Source organism: Papio anubis, chromosome 7, assembly GCF_008728515.1.
Source record: "Papio anubis isolate 15944 chromosome 7, Panubis1.0, whole genome shotgun sequence".
Lineage (NCBI taxonomy): Eukaryota > Metazoa > Chordata > Mammalia > Primates > Cercopithecidae > Papio > Papio anubis.
The window spans coordinates 38,163,274-38,183,587 of record NC_044982.1 but is presented as its reverse complement, the minus strand read 5'-3'; the positions used below and the strand labels follow the sequence as shown (position 1 = coordinate 38,183,587).

The following is a 20,314-nucleotide window of genomic DNA, read 5'->3' as shown; positions in this document are numbered from 1 at the left end:
GATTTGTGAAATAAAACAGGACCGTACTGCTTGGAAGAAGGAAACGGAAGCTGACATAATGGGGATTAATTAGTTGATTGCTGTTGAGATGGTAACAGATTTGCTCCTAAACCATTGAGCTAGCGATTTCAGACCTAGCAGGGAAGGTGAAGATGAAGAAGCCTTTGTTCAGGTCTCTAGATGTGTAGGGCTGAGGGCTTTGCCGCCATGGGATGTCAACAGCCATAATAATAATTTGCACTTATATAGCACCTTTCAACCAGGCACCTCAAAGCGGTTTAACCACATTAATTAATTAAAGCCCACAATCCCCCTGGGGAGAGGAGGAGGATGACTAACAAGATTTGTAATTACAGGAGCGAACATTTCCGAATAAAGTATTGTCTACCAAATAAAAAGAGTAGGTGTAAAGGAATTGGGGTCTCCAAATAGTAACCAATTCAGAAATGAAATCATGGAATGATGTGGGAGGTTGGGGGCGGGCATGGGCACGGGGGTCGACTCTGTGTCAGAGGGAGGTCGATGGGCTCAGAATTCACTGACAGGTTCAGATCCAGCCGAGAAGTGGAGCATGTATGGTATTAGTGGCATTTGAAGGTCATTAGTGGCATAACTATTGTAGTGTAAATTCAAGTTTCATTGGTATATTGTGTATAGCCCTGCAGAACAAAGAGTGAGACTCATGCAGTATTTAATAAAGGATGAAATGATTTCTTTAGATTTAAAGCCCAAAGCTGGGCCAGTCAATTAGCAAATAAATCAATTGGTGACCCGTAGGATAATTTAGTCGTTTCCAGTAGAACACCCAGCCTACACGTTCCTACTGCCATGAGGCTCTGATTGAAGCATCAGGCTGGGTTCAGGGCAAGTCTGGGGTCTTTAGCCCCTTCAAAGCCAGGCATTAAATCTTTCCAGCCTTTGGCCTTGCTTACCCAGGTTGTTATTGACCTCAAGCTATCCTCTGTAGAATCATGTTGTACCTGCTCCTCCATCAGAGATTTTTAGTGCATTGAGGGCTAGAATCAAGTCTCCTCCTATTTCATGTCTCCTATGAGTGCCCAGCAGAGTGCTGTGCACCAAGTAGGTACATATTGATGAAGAATGATGAAGAATGACTGAGTCCTTTAAGCACTCAGGATTTGTTGAGCGCATACCAAGTATTCAGGTGAAGCTTGGAAACAAAGCTCAATGTGTGCCTGCCCTCCAAAAATGTACTCCAAGGAATGGGAAAAGATTTACAAACTATTAACTATAATATAAAGCAGAATCACATCCAAGCCCGGGGCAGCAAGGGCAATGGGAAGAGCATCTTATTCAGCTGGAGTGAATCAGGGAAGGTATTGGTGTGCTGAGCATTGGAAGGCAAGAAGAATTTGGGTAGACCTGGAAGAGGCAGAACAGGCAGATGTCCCAGGCTGTGACTATGTGTGTGACCCTCTGAGTGAGGTACATTTTGAGAACTTGGGATGTTCAATAGAATGTTGGTGAAAACCAAGGTGAGTTTTCGCATTTAATCAGGAAACGTACATTTCCTATGGATTCTTACGACATGAATTGGTTAATTTCGAGCATCAAGGGATTATTTGAGAAGTTGGAGGTGAGGTTCAGGGTACACTACTCCAAACTCCGGCACGTCGGCCTTGAAAAAATAGCAGAAGCAGGAAGGCCATTTTCACCTTCCCCTCGCCCCTCCTCTCCTGAAGCAGGTTGTAAAATGTTCATTCCTAAAGTGTTCACTCTCTACCCAGAGGAAAGGAATATTCTTCTCTCTGAAGACACGGGGACAGAGAATAATCTGAACAAACAGGCCTTGCTCAATTTCCCCCAGTTTATTCCCATTAGATCATACTCTTTAGTCCTCCAATCATACTTCTGCATGACTATCTACTCTTCATCAAACTTAAGTATGAAAATACACAGATTTCCCTGGTTTGGGGGCGGGTTTTTTTGTTTTGTTTTGGTTTTTGTTTTTGTTTGTTTGTTTTCCAGAGTCTCACTCTGGCTCCCAGTCTGGAGTACAGCGGTGCGATCACAGCTTACTGCAGCCTCAACCTCCCAGGCTCAAGTGATACTCCAACCTCAGCCTCCCAAGTAGCTGGGACCACAGATGGGTGGCATCACCACACCTGGCTAATTTTTTATTTTTTGTAGAGACAGGGTCTCCACTGTGTTGCCCAGGCTGGTCTTGAACTCCTGGGCTTAAGTGATCCTCCAGGCTCAAGCCACCTTCCCAGCTCAGCCTCCCAAAGTGCTGGGATTACAGGCATGAGCCACTATGCCCAGCCAGGTCTTCATTTCTAAAGGTTCTCATATCACGTAAAACTTATATTAAATAAATTTTTATGCTTTTCTCTTGTAAATCTTGTTGTTGTTGTTGTTGTTGTTGTTGATGTTGTTGTTGTTTGAGATGGAGTCTCGCTCTGTCGCCCAGGTTGGAGTGCAGTGGCGCGATCTTGGCCTACTGTAACCTCTGCCTCCCAGGTTCAAGCAATTCTCCTGCCTCAGCCTCCCATGTAGCCAGGATTACAGGCATGTGCCACCATGCGCAGCTAACTTTTGTACTTTTTTTAGTAGAGACACAGTTTCACCATGTTGGCCAGGCTGGTCTCGAACTCCTGTCCTCAGGAGATCTGCCCGCTTGGCCTCCCAAAGTGCTGGGATTACAGGTGTGAGCCCGGCCTTCTCTTGTAAATCTGTCTTTTGTCATGGGGGCCTTGGCCATGAACCTTGCAATGGTTAAGGAAAAGATATTACTTTTTCTCCTGTGCAGTTTCTGGTGCCCAATATGGGGTGACTGAGATACCCCACTCATTCTGGATCTTGCAAATGAGATCCTGGGGCAACTGACAAAAAGCTGGAAAAGTAAGAATTCTAATCAAACTCAGCTCTTCCAGATCTCTGTCTGTAGTGCTTGGTCAAGAGAGAAAAATTTCTCCTTGTCCCTTCCTTCCCAAATTCAGATTAGCAGGAGAAAAAAACAAAACAAAACATGTCTATATTGTGACTTCCTGGCTAAATCTGCCTTTAAGATACTCATTTGATATTGATCCTTTCCCTCCCAGGGACTGCTGTCTCTTTCCTTGTTTGTCTCAATTTCTGTCCTGATAACTTGGTTTGATTTTCTCCCTGTTGGGGCATACAAGCTGTCTTGAGTTCCCCAACCAACTTCAGGGGAGGGAACTCAAGAATATGGCTGGACAGAAATGTGGGTTGCACCCTATTTCCAGCTATCCTGCCAGCTATTGCCAGCTCTTGGGGAGTTTGTTTGTATCTTTCTTTTGACTCTCTTTGGGGGTGGTTCTGGATTTGGGAGGGCTGCACTCTCTTTTAAGAACCCCTTCTTAATACATGGTGAAGTCATAAAAGGCTCTTTGGTTTTGGTTGAGTCACTTAGTAGGTACTTTCAGTTTAAAAGAAGAAAAAAGTAAATGTGTATGTTTTGTTAATCTGTGTTTTGTTATAGTGCTCTCAGCCACGAACCTTGAGATGGGTGAGGAAAATATATTACTTTTCCTCCCTTACACTGAGCAAGATGCTGTCTGTTCTCTGCAGCTCCTAATTTGTTCTCTCTTTACTTCCATTGTCTGCCAAGAAAAAAAAAAAAGCTAAATTGTTCACACATTAAAATGGATCACTCACAAGTGTCTGAAAAAAGCAAGAGGAAGACATATCCTAATCCCAAATGTCAAAAATTAAGTGGCTCCTCCTTGAAACTACCTTTTTGACCCCAAGAAACACTAAGAGAGTGCCCTATACCCAGTGTTTGACAAATCAATACAGTACTCTCCTGCCCAAGGCCCTGCAGGCCTTCACCACAAACCATGCTGCAGGGACAGGACCTAAGCACTGCCTCTGATACGGAGCACTTGCTGTGTGTCTGACACACACTTTACATACACAATCTTCTCTAATGCTTCTAGGACTCTAACAAGGTAGAATTTTGTATTATTCCTTCTCTACAGATGAGGAACTGAAGCAAGAGAGGTTCAGTCTGTCACTGGAAAGGATGAAATGTGGATTTGAACTCAGGCAAATGAGTTTTCAGGCAAAAGAGAGGATTGAACTCAGGCAAAAGAGAGGATTTCTACTCTCTTTTCTCTCTCATCCCTTGCCCATGTAATATTTCTGTTCACAACTCTTATTCATCCTCAGTTCACTAAAGTACTCAGCACAATACTACACACACAATAGTAAAGAACTTGTGAATATTTTCTAAATAAAAGAATCACCAGGAACAATGCTAGTAGTTTGATCTTTTACTCTGGGCAGTGATGCTCAGAATATAGCAGAGGCTCCATCACTGCCTTCTCCTGTCATTTTTAATGATCAGAAGACATGCACAGGAAAGTTGCCCCAGGAAATGTTCACAAGAAAGGACACAGGTAGCATTCTTCCCCACAGACTGATAATCTGCCAAGCTGGTACCACCTATGAGATGCTAGTGTGGCATCTTGTATCATTAATTACTTTTACTGAAAGTAAAAGTAATGATGCAATTCAGAGATATTTTAGGGGTGTGTGTGTGTGTGTATCAAAGTTCAACTTTGTCTCCCTAATCCTGCTAGCCTTCTGGCTATTCTGTTAAGGTATTGCAGTCCTGATGAAGATTCAGAAATGTGTGGTCCCTGTCAGCCTACAGGGTGAACATTTTGGATTAACCCAGAGAGCCTTGAACTCTGTGCATAATGTCTTTTAGGTTGTGGGTTATGAACAAAGCAAAATGACCGCTCAGAGACAGGGTTGTAAAAGTTTGTCCAGCAAAACCAGGATTGCCAAATGAGAATTCTGGAAAGGGAGGATAAGGATTAGGTAATGGGAGAAAAGTGAGTGAAGGCAAGGAGAAGTGCAAAATATCTGATTCTAGCCTAAAAACTGGTCTTGGAAACATTTGGAAGGGTCATTTTTTCCAAGTTTTATTTTCAATATCATCACCATCACTTTTATCCTGTGGCTGTGAAAGGACTTTCTTCATTCCACTCCAGAATTCAAAGAGGCTTCTTTTGCACAAATGGAGGGAAGGCACTCATCACACTTCTCAGCCAAACATCCTAAGTGTGAGAGAAAACACACTGCCTACTTCTGAATTTCAGTGAGGGCAGGGTTCAGAGAGAACACATGTTTTCCAAAACTCCAAATAGATCTGCTAGGAGAGGAAACCAATAAATCACTAGACAGAAGTCAGGACACATTTGGTTTTGTTGCCTATCAAACAGTCCCCTCAAATCTCAGTGACTTGCAAAATCCATGCATGTCTGAGACTCTCCAGACAAGCTCTCCTCCATGTGTGACTGAATATTGCATTTCAGTATTAACATGCACTGCCACAGTTGCCACAGTAGGGGAAGGGAGAGGTGGATAGGGGGAGACAGAGAAGAAAGTAAGAAAGAAAGAGAGAGAGATTGAGCACTGATAATTAAGTCCTTCCCTCAAAAAATGATATACATTCCTTCTACTTTCCTGGCCATGCAGCCATGCAGCCACTCCTAACTTCTAAGAGGCAGGAAGGTACCACTTCCTCCATGTTCTGAAGGAAAGGGGAACTGGATATTGGTGAACACCTATAATGTTTGGCATGCACAGCTATACCCAGTGGGCTTGCAAATGTTTCCTTCTTCCATATTCATGCTTATATATACCTTTCTCTCAGATTACCTGGTGTACATCAAAGATGTATGGGGTAGTGTTAAGGAAGACCAAACAGTTTTGCAGCCTATTTTAGTCCACAGGTGACCTTTTGAAATAGAGGGGTAGCCAGGAAAGACCAGTTAACTCTGGTACTTTTCCTCTAGAACTTTCAGACGCAAGTAACTCTGGGAAGGGATAGTGGGTTCAAGGGAGCCATGGCCTGATAGATAGAACAACTAATTTTGAGCGACCCCAGACCATCATGCCTTGTGTGAAAAGACTTTTGGAAATGTGCCCTTCCATTTCCATTCTGCCGCTTTTTACTAGACATGATGCACGTTCCTTCAAAGCCCTGTGATTTTCCAGAAAGCAGCTCTCGCTGCAAGAGAGAGAAACTTTCCCTTATTATTCTTTCAATAATGAATTCATGCTCGGAATCGGCTGCCTCCATGTGTTTTCAGTCAAGTGCTGATGGCAGCCTTGCCTAGGGGCATTTCTAAAGCTGAGGACATAAAAGATGAGGGAGGTCTCATATTGACAAGAGCTGCTTTTGGTTTTCCTTCCAGTTTAGCCCTCCTGAGCCTTGAAATGGGAGATAACAATGATTCATCAGCTCTTGTTGGTGAATCAACATGACCACCACACCTCTTTGCTCCTTTCAACCAATGAAAAAGTCATGGTTTCAAAGCTTTCCTCAGAGAGATTTGTGGACCTGGATTTTGGTGACTTAAAAGGGATTTAACTTTTTCGGACCAAACCAATATTTTGTAGATGCCAAGACTTCCTTTCTTCAGGTCTCAAACATAGACTTGGCGTACCCTGACATGATAAGAACAAAGGAGAAATTAGGTCACACTATTTCCTGCCTAAAACCTAATCTCAAGTACACAGGCTGCTTCCAAGTAAGCTGTGGTGGTAGGCTATGTTTGCTGAGAGCCAGCCGACTCACTCTCCCTAAAGCAAATCTCTTCAGATAATAATTCAGTTTTCAGCCTACCTACTTGGAACTTGTACAAACTTTTAGTTACAGTTGGGCTCTTTTCCTTGGGAAGAAGAGTCTCAATTATCTCCGGCAAAAGGGGACACATACTGTTAAGGATATAGGTGGTGCAGAATTGGAAAGCCTTCTGGAGGGGAGGCAGCCCTGGGAATTCATTATCCTGGGGTCTCCGCTTTTCTCTACATGTCTGCCCAGGGCTACTGTCACTCTCCCAGCAGATTTGTCCTGCATACTAGAGTTCTATTTACTCAAAACTTCAGTTTGCACATGGCTCACCCTTGTGTTTCTCCCTACCCCTCAGCCCTTCAACTTCAGTTTCCATTGGCTGTTTTCCTTGGTTAAAATTCTGAAGAGACAATTTGATTGCTCGGGCTTATCTTAGTGTTTTGTCTCAGACAACATCACTGGTCACTAGCTAACCAAACCCTTGTTGGCTAAGGAAGCCACTGAAAACATGGCTGCCCAAGCAGCAGGAGGTATGGGTGGGGCATCTTTTGGTAGAGGGGCTGTGGGAGGGCAAGACAGCGATGAACTCCAGGGCATGCTTTATACCCTCTAACTGGACTGCTGCAAGCATACCCATTCCCTCTTGCTTCTTGCTCATAACTGTATACCTGGTCCGCTTACACCCTCACAGCCTAGGCATTTCCTATTATTGCTTACCTCCAGCCCCTGACTCCAGGATCTTACTTCTTCCCTGTTGAAGTGCCCAGTCACTTCAAGTATAGGACTAGTGAGTGAGAAGGAAGAGCTGTTGAGATTTATTTAAGAATATAAAGAAGATTGGGGAAGGTGTGTAACGAAAAGAGGAATGGAAATAAAATCCCTCTCTCAGCTAAAGAAAATTGTGTTCCCACCATGGGACCCAGCTACCTTTCCTCCTTCCACCAGTCTTTGGAGTTACTTCCTTTTCCCAAAAAACAGCATCAGCAGAAGCAAGAGGAACTTCCTTTGAGGAACCCTGACCAAGCAAGTGGGAAGATATTCCCTCTTCATTAACCTCCAAGGTCTTCTCTGTCCCCTGCAAGGATCCCTTGTCCCTATCCCTGATCCTTGTCTTTCTACAGCCCCCACCCCCAGGTCTTGTGAAGCCCAGATTCTTGACTAAGAAGTCCCAAATAACTTTCAAACTAAGATTTTAGAACACAAGTGAAGGACTCGGTTTGGATCAAGTTTTTGCCAATTGTATTCTCAGTGCCCAAAGCTCTTTATTGGAAGTTATTCACAAATCTTCATGATGGTTTTTGGAAGACTAGTCATGTGTGGTTTTGCCCTATTTCACATGAGTCAGAGAAATTGTGCTTTTTATGAATTCATGCATCAACCAGAGCATTAGGGGGAAGATTGAATTGTGACAGGATGCTTTACCATTTATTCATGAGATACCATTACCTTTGTAACTCATCAGATGGCTAAAAGCCAAACCCAAACCATCTGCATTCAAATTTCAGTCTGCCCGTATTATTTTTAGTGGACATGAGTCTAGGAGTGAAGGAGAGGCTAGTCTAAATGTCTGTGTTTCCTTGCCCTTTCCTGAGCTCCGAGTATGTCAAAGGTGATTAAATCATGGTCAAACTTTGTCCTGTGACTGACACTTTTATCTAGTGACTGAAACTGCAACATTTCCCTAGGAGCCTATGATAGTGTTTGCAAATCTGCTACTGTGGGATTCTAGTCAGTTCCTCCGTTCCTCCAGAGCACCTCCAGATCCCTGCCTATTCTATTTAGAATCGGAGGTTTAAGTCTATTGCCATTGGCTGTCCTCTGGGGCCCAGAAACCTATATGGGGTTTGTCCAGCCTCTCATCCCAACACCATCGTCCAAACCCCACAGTCATTACCAATCTAACAGCTCGAAAGTTGATACAAAGATGAAGCAGAAGCCAGTATGGCTTTCTCCCAGTTCTCTATGCCCCTCCGGAGTTAATCAACAACCACCTATCTTTGTGTCAATAACATAAGCCTCTCTAACTAGAACACCTGGTGAAAAGCCGGAGGAAAGCTTAAAATGAAGCAAATTTTGCAGTGATTATTCTGACCATCACTGTTTAAGCTGGACTCAGGATCTCCAGACAAAAACTGCTTGCTAAACCCAACCAACTAGCTGGATGAACCTATACCTCCCAGTGCTCCTTAAGCCACTTTGGGTTTTGCTAATATTTTTCATGCCCACACCTCAACTCCAAATCTGTAAACTTTAAGCATCAACTCCCCATTTCAAGCACACAGGGTTTAGTGAGATGGCCTGAGTTCATCTCGCTGGTAGAATTCTTTAGTGGCATCTCCCCATCCCTTTCCCACCCTCAAAGCCCATCCTGATGGTGTGGTCACAGCACTGGAGAAACCATAGACCTTCTTAACTGGGATTACCAACACCTTCTCTTAGTACCTATTCACATGGCCTTGGATGTTAGGTGACTGCCTGTTCAGGGAAAGTGGGGAGGGTGAGAGGGATTGAAAAGGCAGAGGGCACATGGACACTAGTTCCTTGCTATATTGGTCTGCTCAGGCTGCATAGAGAATACCACAGACTGCATGGCTTAAAGATCAGAAATGTATTTTCTCACAGTTCTGGAGGCTGGAAGTCCACGATCCAGGCTCCAGCAGGTTTGATTTCTCTGGAGACCTCTCCCCTTGGCTTGCACGTGGACATCATCTCTCTGTGTCCTCACATGGCTTGTTCTCTGTGTGTGAGCTCCTAGTATCTCATCCACTTCTTATAAAGACACTAGTTCTATTGGATTAGAACCTTATCTTCTTGCTTCTTATTTTCTGTATGTCCATTGTATGTTTTTTGGTTTGAGGTCACCATGAGGCTAGGACCTCGTATTTATGACCTTGTTTAACCTTAATTACATCCTTTTATTTTATTTTCGGTTGCTGATCATGATGTGCAATTCATTACCCTTTTTTTTGAGATAAGTCTCGCTCTGTTGCCCAGGCTGGAGTGCAGTGGTATAATCTTGACTCACTGTAGTCTTCACCTCCCAGGTTCAAGCAATTCTCCTGCCTTAGCCTCACGAGTAGCTGGGACTACAAGCACGTGCCACCACACCTGGCTAATTTTAGTTTTTTTTTTTTTTTTTTTTTTTTCCCCGTGTTAGCCAGGATGGTCTCGATCTCCTGACCTCGTGATCCACCCGCCTCGGCCTCCCAAAGTGCTGGGATTACAGGCGTGAGCCACCGCGCCTGGCCTAATTTTAGTATTTTTAGTAGAGACGGGGCTTCGCCATGTTAGCCAGGTTGGCCTTGAACTCCTGACCACAGGTAATCTGCCCAACTGGGCCTCCCAAAGTGCTGGATTACAGGTGTGAGCCACCATGCCTGGCCATTAATTACCTTCTTTTAAAGGCCCTATCTCCAAATACAATCTCATTGGAGGTTAGCACTTCACATATGAATTTTGAGGGGACACAGCTCAACACCTACCATAACTGTTTTCCTCACAGAACATCCCTTATCCTCTGATCTTGCCCTTCTTATCTGATTGGGAAAAAAGTAGATACTGGCCAAGAAATTCAAGTATGACTGTGCAGTTTGAGAATTGCTAAGCTAGGTAGGGATGGTGCATGAGATAGAATGAAAAGGTGGATGGATGGATGCATGAATGGATGGTTATTACATGGAAAGACGAATGAATAAATGACTTTGGCAGTGTGTTGATGGCACCAGGACAGAAATTACATTCTGTTTCTTTAGGGTTTGTCTTTTTTTTTTTTTTTTTTTTTAAATAGTACAGGGGTTACAAACTCAAATGTCCATGCTAGACAGGTAAAAAGAGTTGCAAAAAGAGGCCAGGTGCAATAATAGGCGGTTGTAGGGACTGACAGATTAGAGAGAGCCTACGGTATTTAAATGGGCAGCAGTTACTAACAAAGACTCTCATTTTGACCAAACTTGAGTCAGGCTCCTCTGAGTCGTCTTTCTGACTAGGCCCCAATCTTGGGCTCTATCCTTGGCTTGCTTAGTCCAGTTTTAGCAAGAATCCTGCTAAGTCAATTGAGTGAAAATTCCCCACCCTTGGTATTTGATCACCCTCGGTACCTAATCATATTCCTCAGCCCCCACCTCTAATATCCTATCACCCTTGCCTGCCTTCAGTAAGAATCCTGCCATGTCAGCTTAGCCAGAATCCCCCTAGCCTTGGTGTTTCTTCTTAGTAATTTTTCATCCACTGACATTCACCCTGCTCTTTGGCTATAAATTACCACTTTTCCTTGTTGTATTCGGGGTTGAGCCCATCTCTCTCTACGGCTGCAAAACGCCATTGCAGTGTTCCTTCTTGAATAAAGTCTTACTTAAAGCCTTTAACAAACTGTCATGAAAAATTTCTCTTTCACAATCTCAGCTCCAGCCAATTGTTATCTTGTGGGATGCTGGCCTCATGTTGCCAGAATGTCTGATTTTACAAGGGAAGCCAGAAATCTGGGTTTTCAGATAAATTTTTTCTTTATTTTTGTTTTATTTATTTATTTTTTGAGATGGAGTTTCGCTCTTGTTGCCCAAGCCGGAGTGCAATGGCACAATCTCAGCTCACTGCAACCTCCGCCTTCCAGGTTCAAGCAATTCTTCTGCCTCAGTCTCCCAAGTAGCTGGGATTACAGGTGCATGCCACCACGCCTGGCCTTTTTTTCTTTTCTTTTTTTTTTTTTTTTGTATTAATTTTTTCTTTAAATACATCTTGAAATTCAAAAATTATAAAATACTCTATAAGTCAAATGAATGCTTTTATAGTCCGAATGCACCCTGGAGGCTGCCAGATTTCCACTCTTGGGAGGCATCTGTAATGTTATCACATGAGGATATAGATGCTTGTGAGTTCGGGCTCATGAGTAGACTGCCTGGGTTCCTGCTGCAATCCACCACTTACTAGCTTTGTGATCTCAGGCAATTATGCACATAATTCTTACAGTTATTGTAAGGTTAAAATTATTCAATGCATGTAAGTACCTAGAACAATGCCTGCTGCCTAGTAAGAAAGCAGTAACTGTGAGCTGGTATTATTAGCTAGTATCATGAAACCTCTTGGTTCCCAATAATACCATTTCTGTAAAATGGGGAAACCCATTTGCCTTTTTTACCCCCTAAAGGCTTGTTGTGCACGTAAAAGAAGAACAAGTGTGAAAGAGCTTGAAAAAGTGGACACATTAGTAAGAAATATACCAGGCATTTCTATGTTCCTATTCCCACAGATGAGGCACAGCCTTTCCCAGTGCAGGGCTGGGACTCTGTAGGAAGAGGAAAATAGCAGTAACTAGAACCAGACCTTTCTTCTTTTCAGGTTCATTTGTTGTTTTGTTGTTCTTAGCATTTGGTGAGTTTTTCTTTTTCTTTCTTTTTTCATTATGAAAAATTTCAACATTCAGAAAAACAAAGAAAATAGTATAATGAACACTCAAATGCCCTTATCTAGATTTCCTAATTATTAACATTTGGCAGATGTGCTTCACTTGGTGAGTTTTCCTGGCAATTATATGCGAATGGAACACACAGAGATGTGGTAGGGAAGTGGGGAGAATTGCAGAATAAAGATACAGACTGGGAGGCTGAGAGCCGTAACTGCCTCAGCCACTACTTATTTTTTAAACATGTAAGATCCAATCAAGTGTGGAGGGTTGCCTTTTGGATAGGACCCTGGAGAAGGGACTTTTCTGCAGAATGGTTTGTTATGGAGAATACATTGTTACCACCTTAAAGAAAGTAATGTAAATGAGATAACAGAAATCATTTTATTATTTATGTGATTTTAATTTATTTTTAAAGTATCAATTTTTTGCAAAGAGAATATATTCATGTATTGCTTATGTCATTGAAAATTAAAAATTTCTAGAGAGACTTTCAATGTGAAAATGTCTCTGCCATGAAGAACTCAGGGGTTGAAACTTGTGGATCTGAGAGAAGTCTGATAAAATCAGTGATTTAAAAAATATTGGTCACTAAAAATGAAAGGTTTTAAAGGCAGAAACACTCTGATTCAAGGAAAGTATATGCTAATGATAAGTGATTCGTTTCTGGTAGATTACTGAAAAGATTCTCTAAGACATATTGCCCCATTTCTCAACATCAACTATTACCGCATTTAAATGCTACCTCTTCTCTCTGGAAAGGATGTCTTAACAACATGAAAGCAACTAAACTTTGCTTTAAAATTCTATTATTCAGACTCCTCATTAATTTAAGCTGACACTCCTTCTCAATTGGGGCAAATCATCAAAGCTTTATTGTATTGAGAACCTTGAATTCAGCAACAAAGAGCGTGGGGTATGGAGGGAAAACGTTGGGAGGGGAAGGGTGGAGAGCTCCCAAGGCCAAAAGAAGGGAGGGGTAGGGAGGAACACTGCAGGAAGGACAGCAGAGAGAAAGATGGACCATGGAGAGGCCAAGGGGAGAGCAGGGAGTTAGAAAAAGACTGAGATAAGCAATGGGAGGCCTCCTCAGAGGGGCCTTACACTGTCAAACTGCCCCTGGAGCCTCTGCTCATCAACATAGTAGAAGCAAAACCAGCCTACAACTTTGCAGTCACAATTTTTTCTCCAGAGTTAAGGATAAAAAGGGAACTAGGAGATAAGGAAAAGGAAAACATTCCCTTTCTTCCTACATTCGGGTGCCTCTCCAATCTTCTTCCTGTGGCACCTGCCCAGCAGCCAGTCCTGCCAGTAAGCCCACTCCACAGATCCTGAGGCCTGGAGCCCCAGCCCTGGTCATGGATTAGTGCCTGGCCAAGTTGCACCCCCACCTCAGGCCCCCAGCAGTGCTCCCTCTCTTCCTTTCTGTTGTGATTGACTCTGAGATATATGATGTGGGATGTACTAGGTGCAACGCATCGTGCTCATTATTGAGGCATAAAGTAAGAAAGGATCTTTTGAAATGTGAGGACATCATCCACAAACTGTCATTGACCATCTACGATTTATAACTAGAATGTAATAAGATTTGTAAGATGAACTTTAAAGCCTAAAAGAAAACTGAGTTTTTTCAATGTGTAAATTTAATAAATATTAATTTCAAAAACCAGAGTAGCCCCAGTTGGTCTTTTCTCTGCATCAAAACAATCCTCAAGGATGCATGAAAGCCCCATGGACACTGTGGAGCAGACAGCTCCTAGTGTCCAGAAACCCATCTTAATCCACGTCAGGGGGCACTGCAAGAATTCAGTCCTTAGCCCTACCACCTTCCAGCTCTGGGCCCTCAGAGAACACCCATAGCCTTCCCGAGTCCCAGTTCCCCAGTTTGTAAAATGGGAATAGAAATAATCTGCCTAATTTCCATGCCAGGGGGCCTGTGAAGATGACAGGGTAGATAAATGGATGGTTTTCCAGCCTTCATGGAAGGCCCGAGCCTGAGTTTATGACCTCCTCTCCAGTTTTAAGACATAAATCAGATCATGCCATTCCTCTGCTCAAAACTCTCAAGTAACCCTTTTTCACTCAGACTGAAAGCAGAGTCCTTCCACAGGCTTAGAAAGCCCTACCGATTCCAGCGGCACCTGCTTCCCCGCCTCTCACGGCTCCTGGCTTGCTCACCTGTTGCAGACACACTGCCTCCTAGCTGACCCCTGTCACAGGCATTCTTTCACCTTAGGGCCTTTGCACTTCTGAACCCTTTGCTGGAACCCTTTTCCCCAGAGTACCATAGCTGACTCCCTCACCTCCTTTCCTCACATAATGGATGGCTCCCTCACCTTTAAATTTTTGCTAAAATATCACCTTCTCTGTGAGACTGACCCACTTAAAATTGCAGCCAGCTCTGCTTACCCCCATCCTGCTCTTCTTATATTTTCCCAAAGCACTTATCTCCATACAAGGTAATAAATAATCAATAGCTCAAAATGTTTACCCTTCGTTCTGTGTCTTCTCTGTTACCATATAAGCCCTGGAGGGCAGGCATCTTTGATTTCTTCACTGAGTTTTTTCTTAAGCACCTAGAGGAGTGTCAGGTATATTAATGACCTGGAATAAATAGGTTGGATCTTTCTGAGGAGTCCAGGATATAACATCAGTAAAAGAAGGACTGCTACAACTAAAGGGATTTGTGAGCTCAAAATCCCTCCTGCTATCTCTCCATGAGCAAGTGCAAAAACTGCTGACATTTGTTCTCATGTGTGAAACCAGTTTTGAAGTTACAAATTGCTACTTGATGTCAGGTCCAAGGGCCTACACAATAGCTTGCACATAGCAGGTGCCCGGTGGTACAGATTATAAGGGGAAGGGAAGTATCATTTGTTGAGCAGCTACCAAATGATAGGCAGTGTCTGTGCCTAGTGAGCTACAGAAGTGATTTCATGAAACTGTCAACCCTTCTACCATTGTCTCTCCAGTACCTCGTACCAAGCCTGGCATGTATTAGGTACTCAGTAAATGCCTGCTTATTTCCCCAACAACCCTCTGAGGCAGGTACCGTTATTCTCATCTTGGAAGGGCCCAAGGTTCAGATTTAGGTAGCTTGCTTAATGTCATACAGCTCGTGAGTATCAGAGCCAGGATTTAAATTCTTCTCAGACAAGCTGCAGCCTCTCTGATTCTTTGAGAGAATGTACATTAGACCATCCCTCCAAGCTTCCCTGAAGCAGAGCTGTCTCCCAGCAACCCCAGAGATGAGGGGAGGGGTCTCTTTCTCCACCTGGACTCACTTCCTCCCTTTGTGCATTTGGCTCACCTGGAGGGGTCTCCTGCTACCTTTTGATTAATGGGTCTACCCTTCCCATCTCCCCTGGCTGAATGACCCCAGAGTTACCAGCAGTTCATCTTGAATCATAAATCAAGTTCTCAAAGACATTGCAGCTTTGTGCTCAAAATCTCACTAGAATTCAAATTATTTGTGAAAGGCATTTGCTTATGAGTAGAATGATGGATTCATCAAGTCTCTCCTTTTAAGAAAAATCTGGATGGTATCTGCTGGTGTCTCCCTGCCCCCTCCAAGAAAAAAGCAGCCCTAGTTAGTCAATTTCATGTAGTTAGAATTCCCCCAAGGACCTCATACTCGGCTTCTACCCTGGCCATACTAAAGAACAGCCCTAGTTATGTTGCCATTTTACATAGAGAGAAATCATTTGCAACTTGCACATTCGTTGTGCTTCCCATATACCCATGATTAGCTCGAATTTTATTTTTTAGCCATTGCTGAAGTGTCACGCACCAGCTATTTACACTGTATAGGGACAAAACAACCTAATGTACGTCCCAGACCTATTTTATAGAAGCCAAGAGGCAGCCTCTGAGTCTCCGGTTCCCAGAACTCTAGCTCTGGGAGAAAGCATCTCCATAAATCTCCCGATGCTTTATGCCAGGTTAGAATTTCTCTTGGGAACTTTTGAGTTTGTGTAAGAGTTGCCTTTAAAGGAAATTGATGAACTATAGATGTCAGGCGGGTTTTCATTTTCTGTGTGTTTTTTATTTCATCTAGAACAAAGAGTGGCCTTTAGAATTGGATTCTTTTCAGAGACTCTCTCTATAGGTTTCATGTTCAAAGGCTCCAGGTTAGAGGAGCTCGGGGTTTAGCTGAGTGTCAGAAATGACCAATTCTGACTGGATGCGGTGGCTCACGCCTGTAATCCCAACACTGGGAAGCCCAGGCAGGTGGATCACTTGAGGTCAGGAGTTCGAGACCAGCCTGGCCAACATGGTGAAACCCCGTCTCTACTAAAAATACAAAAAAAAAATTATCTGGGCATGGTGGCACGTGCCTGTATTCCCAGCTACTTGGGAGACTGAGGCAGGAGAATCCCTTGAACCTGGGAGGCAGAGGTTGTAGTGAGCTGAGGTCACACCATTGCACTCCAGCCTGGGTGACAGAGTGAGACTCCATCTTAAAAAAACAAAACAAAACAAAAAACCAAAAAAAACCACAGAAATGACCAATTTCACCAGTGCTGCTCTATTAGCAAAAGGTTGGGAGTAGTTCTTCAGTTGTATGACTATCCTGTGTACTGGAGGACATTTGTACTTCCAGCCTCATCCAGAAAATGTCAGGAGCACTCCCTGAGTCACTGTAACAGCCAGAGGTGCCTGGGCAATATTCCAAGCATCCCTGGTTGAAAACACCAGCAAGGCTATCTCTGAAAGATGGTGAACTGGGGCAACACCACTAAGTTTCACCATCAGCGAGGGGTCAGTCCAGATGGGCGCGTTCTTCCCACTGTAACCTGCTTCCTATTCTTGTTGCCTTTGATGATCTTTGTTTGCCTGCAAGTCGGGTTTGTTACAACATTTGTTTTCATCTCTGATTCCTGCCATATAAAAATGGGGGCAATGGGAAGGAGAAAGGAAATACTGAAATTTTCCCTCGGCCTATAGCCTCCCAAGAAGGTTCGTGTTCTCTGGAATGACTTTTAACTCTTTATCCAGTTAATGATCGGGAGAGTTTGCTAGATGTAGGTTCCCAAGCCTAGCAAGCAGAGTATGGGGTAAGAGACAGAAACAGGGGCAGAAAAAAAGTGGATCCATCAGGACCCAGACATTGAGGTGCAACCAGTGGGTCTTCTCCACCTCCACAACTCATCAGTTCTGACTTGCTTGTAGATTCCTGAGTACCACTCATCCACCCTACAAGGCATGGTGGGTTGTCTCTGATTTCTAGAAATGTCAGCATTCTCTGCAAGGTGAACGGCCAGAGTCAGGATCTTCTAGTCGGGCAGGGATGATATAACTCCCTGGGCCCAGGAACCATCCAGAGAGGCTGTCAGATGAATCAGCATCTATTCATGCCCTGCCTTGCTTCTCTTGGGCATGACTGCCTCGCGTGCCAACGCCCAGGCTTACAGGTCAACTATTCCAACCCTGCATCCTGCCCGCCCCGCTTGCTGGGGAGTGCTCTCCATAGCTCTCAGCGCATCCTGTTTGTTCAGACCCCTTTGTCTTCCACTGGCGCAATCGAGAGCGAGGATTCCTCCGAGCCCCTTTGCTTTCGGCTTTGAAATCAGATCCTGGCACACCTGATTACACTCAATAGCTGGAAATGGTAAGGATGTCCGATGGCAGAGAGCTCTTGTTTTAAGCTCTGCATGCCAGGAAGGCAGGGGGCTGGGTCACCTCAGGGCTACGCTGGAGGGGGCAGGATGCTCTAGCGGAGGAAGCAAACAGTGTTAACTTGAAGGGAAATGCACTTGAAAAGGAACTCGGAGCATGGGCAGCCAAGCCGCGTAGAAGCAGTAACTGAGGACACACTGTGGGGCTCAGACCCCTTCCTCTCTGCTCATATGCCCCGAGATGGGAAACATTCAGTTCCTGCCCAAGGGAACCAGGAGGGCCAAACCTGTCTGACCTGCTTTTTCTGTAGAAGTGTCAGCTCTGAGGCCTGGACTAGGTGGAATAAATAGTGATTTACCCCCTTAACCACAGTGAAAAACCCATCAAGCATTTGGATATGAAGGGCAGCCCCTGTGTTCTCAAGGGACCCTCAGCCTCAGACACTGCCTCTTTTCAAGCCAAGATGCTGCCCTAACACGCAAGTCCAGTGGCTCTAAGAGTCATTATGAAAATTTCACACAAACCAAAGGGCACAAAGAGCATCCGTGTACCCAAACCCAGCTTAAGAAATGAAATGTTACTGATGCAATTAAAGCCGCCTTTGTCCTTTTGGTCCCATCCTTCCATCCTGGCTTCCCCCAGCAGTAACCACTCAGTCATTGACAAGCAGTGTCTCATATGTTTCGGTGATATGTGCATCCCTCTTTGGAATTACTTAACCTTTTTGAACCTCAGTGTATTCATCGGTAAAACGGGGCTACTGACAGGATGAAGGAAAATGATTTATGACAAATATTTGGCTGTTGTTCCTATGAAAAGGAAAAAGTCAGCAGAAGAAAATGGGTCAAATGTAAGACCCTTTCCAGCCTGGCCCCAAGTTGCCCCGACAGCCTCATCTCCTCTCTGCAGCAGTGTTCCCCAGATATGCCACCTGTGTCCATGCTTCTGGGCCAATGTGGATGAGGTGCTTACTGGCCTGCAATGCTGGTCTCCTGTCACTGTCTTCCTTTAACACTGGACTCCACCATCCCCACCTCTGACAGGACCCAGAGGCAATGACTCCTTGGTGCTCCCATGGCCTGATACCTCTGTCTGAGCACTTGCCGTATGGCTGTGATGTTCCTGGTGTGTCTGCCTGGCTTTTTCACTGAGATGCTTATGCAGCAAGGCAGGGACGGGGTCTTCTCCAGCCAGTGGCCTGGCCCATTGCCTTCTGGCACATGGCAGGACCATATGCAGTGAATGAATGAATTCCATTAAGAACATTCGTGAGTCACAGGAGGAGGTCAAAATATCAACATTAACAGGAGCTTGGAAGAAGTTGATTTCCACCCTCATGAATGACTTCAAGGGTTTAGGTGCGTGAGTGAATGACAGTTCATCAACAGACTACAACTTTCTGCCCTGGTTAACGCAGGGTATCTGCATGTCCCCAGTTCTCCCTAGGAGCAGTTTTCTCTTTGAAGTTCCAAATCTTCTCTGTTCTAGAAGCACAAAACTACAGGTTCTCTCTCAACTCTTCAAATGAAGTTGGAACAAATAGAATGGAGACATGAACTTTTTTCCCCATAACTTCAATAAACAACAGTTTTAGCCCAGTAGGTTTTATGCAAGCCTTCCATCTTTTTCTAGGTATCTTGACACTTGTATTCTTTTTCTTCTTGCAGCCTGTGGAAATTCCTAGAGACAGAGAAATGTGCAAACCTGTTCATCTTGCTGAGAAAAATCCACTTTACCACCACAGAAACAAAATATTGGGAAAGAGTCTTGTGGTGAGACACCCATTGTTCTCTGGTAAAACATTTGGTTGCTACTGTGTAGACTCAGCTTTAGTCATGGAATTCTAGAGGATGTGTCTCAGAAGTGGGATCAAGAACAAGCCCACAGTAATCTGCACCACAAGCTGATTTGATACCATGGCACTGACAATGGGCACACAGGTCTACCAGGAAGGGAACGGGAAATCGGAATGAGAGCAGGGGTTGGGTTGTGTTCGTGGAACACACAGGTTTTTGTTTTTTTTTTTTTAACTTTCTCTTTCTAAAACATTTCATTGTTATGGAGGTGAAATTTATATAAGATGAAATTAACCGTTTTAAAGTAAACAATTCCATGGCAACTAGATATCATGATGTGCAACCAGTATCTCTGTCTACTTCCAAATGTTTTCATCACCCCAAAAGCAAGACTCATAACCGCTATGCAAGCGTTCCCATCTCCCCTCCTCCCAGCTCCTGGAAACCCACCAACCTACTGTGTCGCTATGGATTTACCTATTCTGGATATTTCATATCAATGGAATCATATAGTATGTGACCTTTTGTGTCTGTCTTCTTTCACTAGTGTGTTTTCAAGCTTCCTCCATGGTGTAGCATGCACCAGTACTTCATTCCTTTTTATGGCTGAATAATACTCCATTGTCAGGATATACTGCACTTTGCTCATTCATTCATCCGTCAGTGGTCATTTGGGCTGGTTCCACCGTTCAACTATTGTGAATATTGTGCTGCTATGAACTTGCATACATATGTATTTATTTGAATACCTATTTTCAATTTTTTTAAGGTATGTACCTAGGAGTGGATTTACTAGTCATATGGTGATTCTATGTTTAACTTTTTGAAGAACTGCAATCCTGTTCTCCACATGACTGAACCATTTTATATTTCCATCAGCAATATAGGAGCACAGGTCAGATTTTTTGGGAGTCACATTTTAAAGTGGCA

At 43.9% G+C, this 20,314-nt stretch overlaps 1 protein-coding gene across 12 annotated transcripts in view; it reads left to right on the top strand.

Annotated features, from left to right (window-relative positions):
- RAD51B (RAD51 paralog B) overlaps positions 1-20,314 on the top strand; it is a 662,595-nt gene that overhangs the window by 634,511 nt on the left and 7,770 nt on the right. For 8 of the 12 annotated variants that reach the window (XM_021941911.2, XM_021941912.2, XM_021941908.2 and 5 more), the window contains one exon: positions 19,256-19,360. The exons of 2 other annotated variants lie outside the window; for them this stretch is intronic. In XM_021941911.2, coding sequence (XP_021797603.1) covers positions 19,256-19,360 — 105 coding nt within the window. Of the gene's footprint in view, positions 1-19,255; positions 19,905-20,314 lie in introns of those variants that run through there. 2 more of the 12 variants (XM_009211807.4, XM_009211803.4) reach the window with 1 other exon arrangement.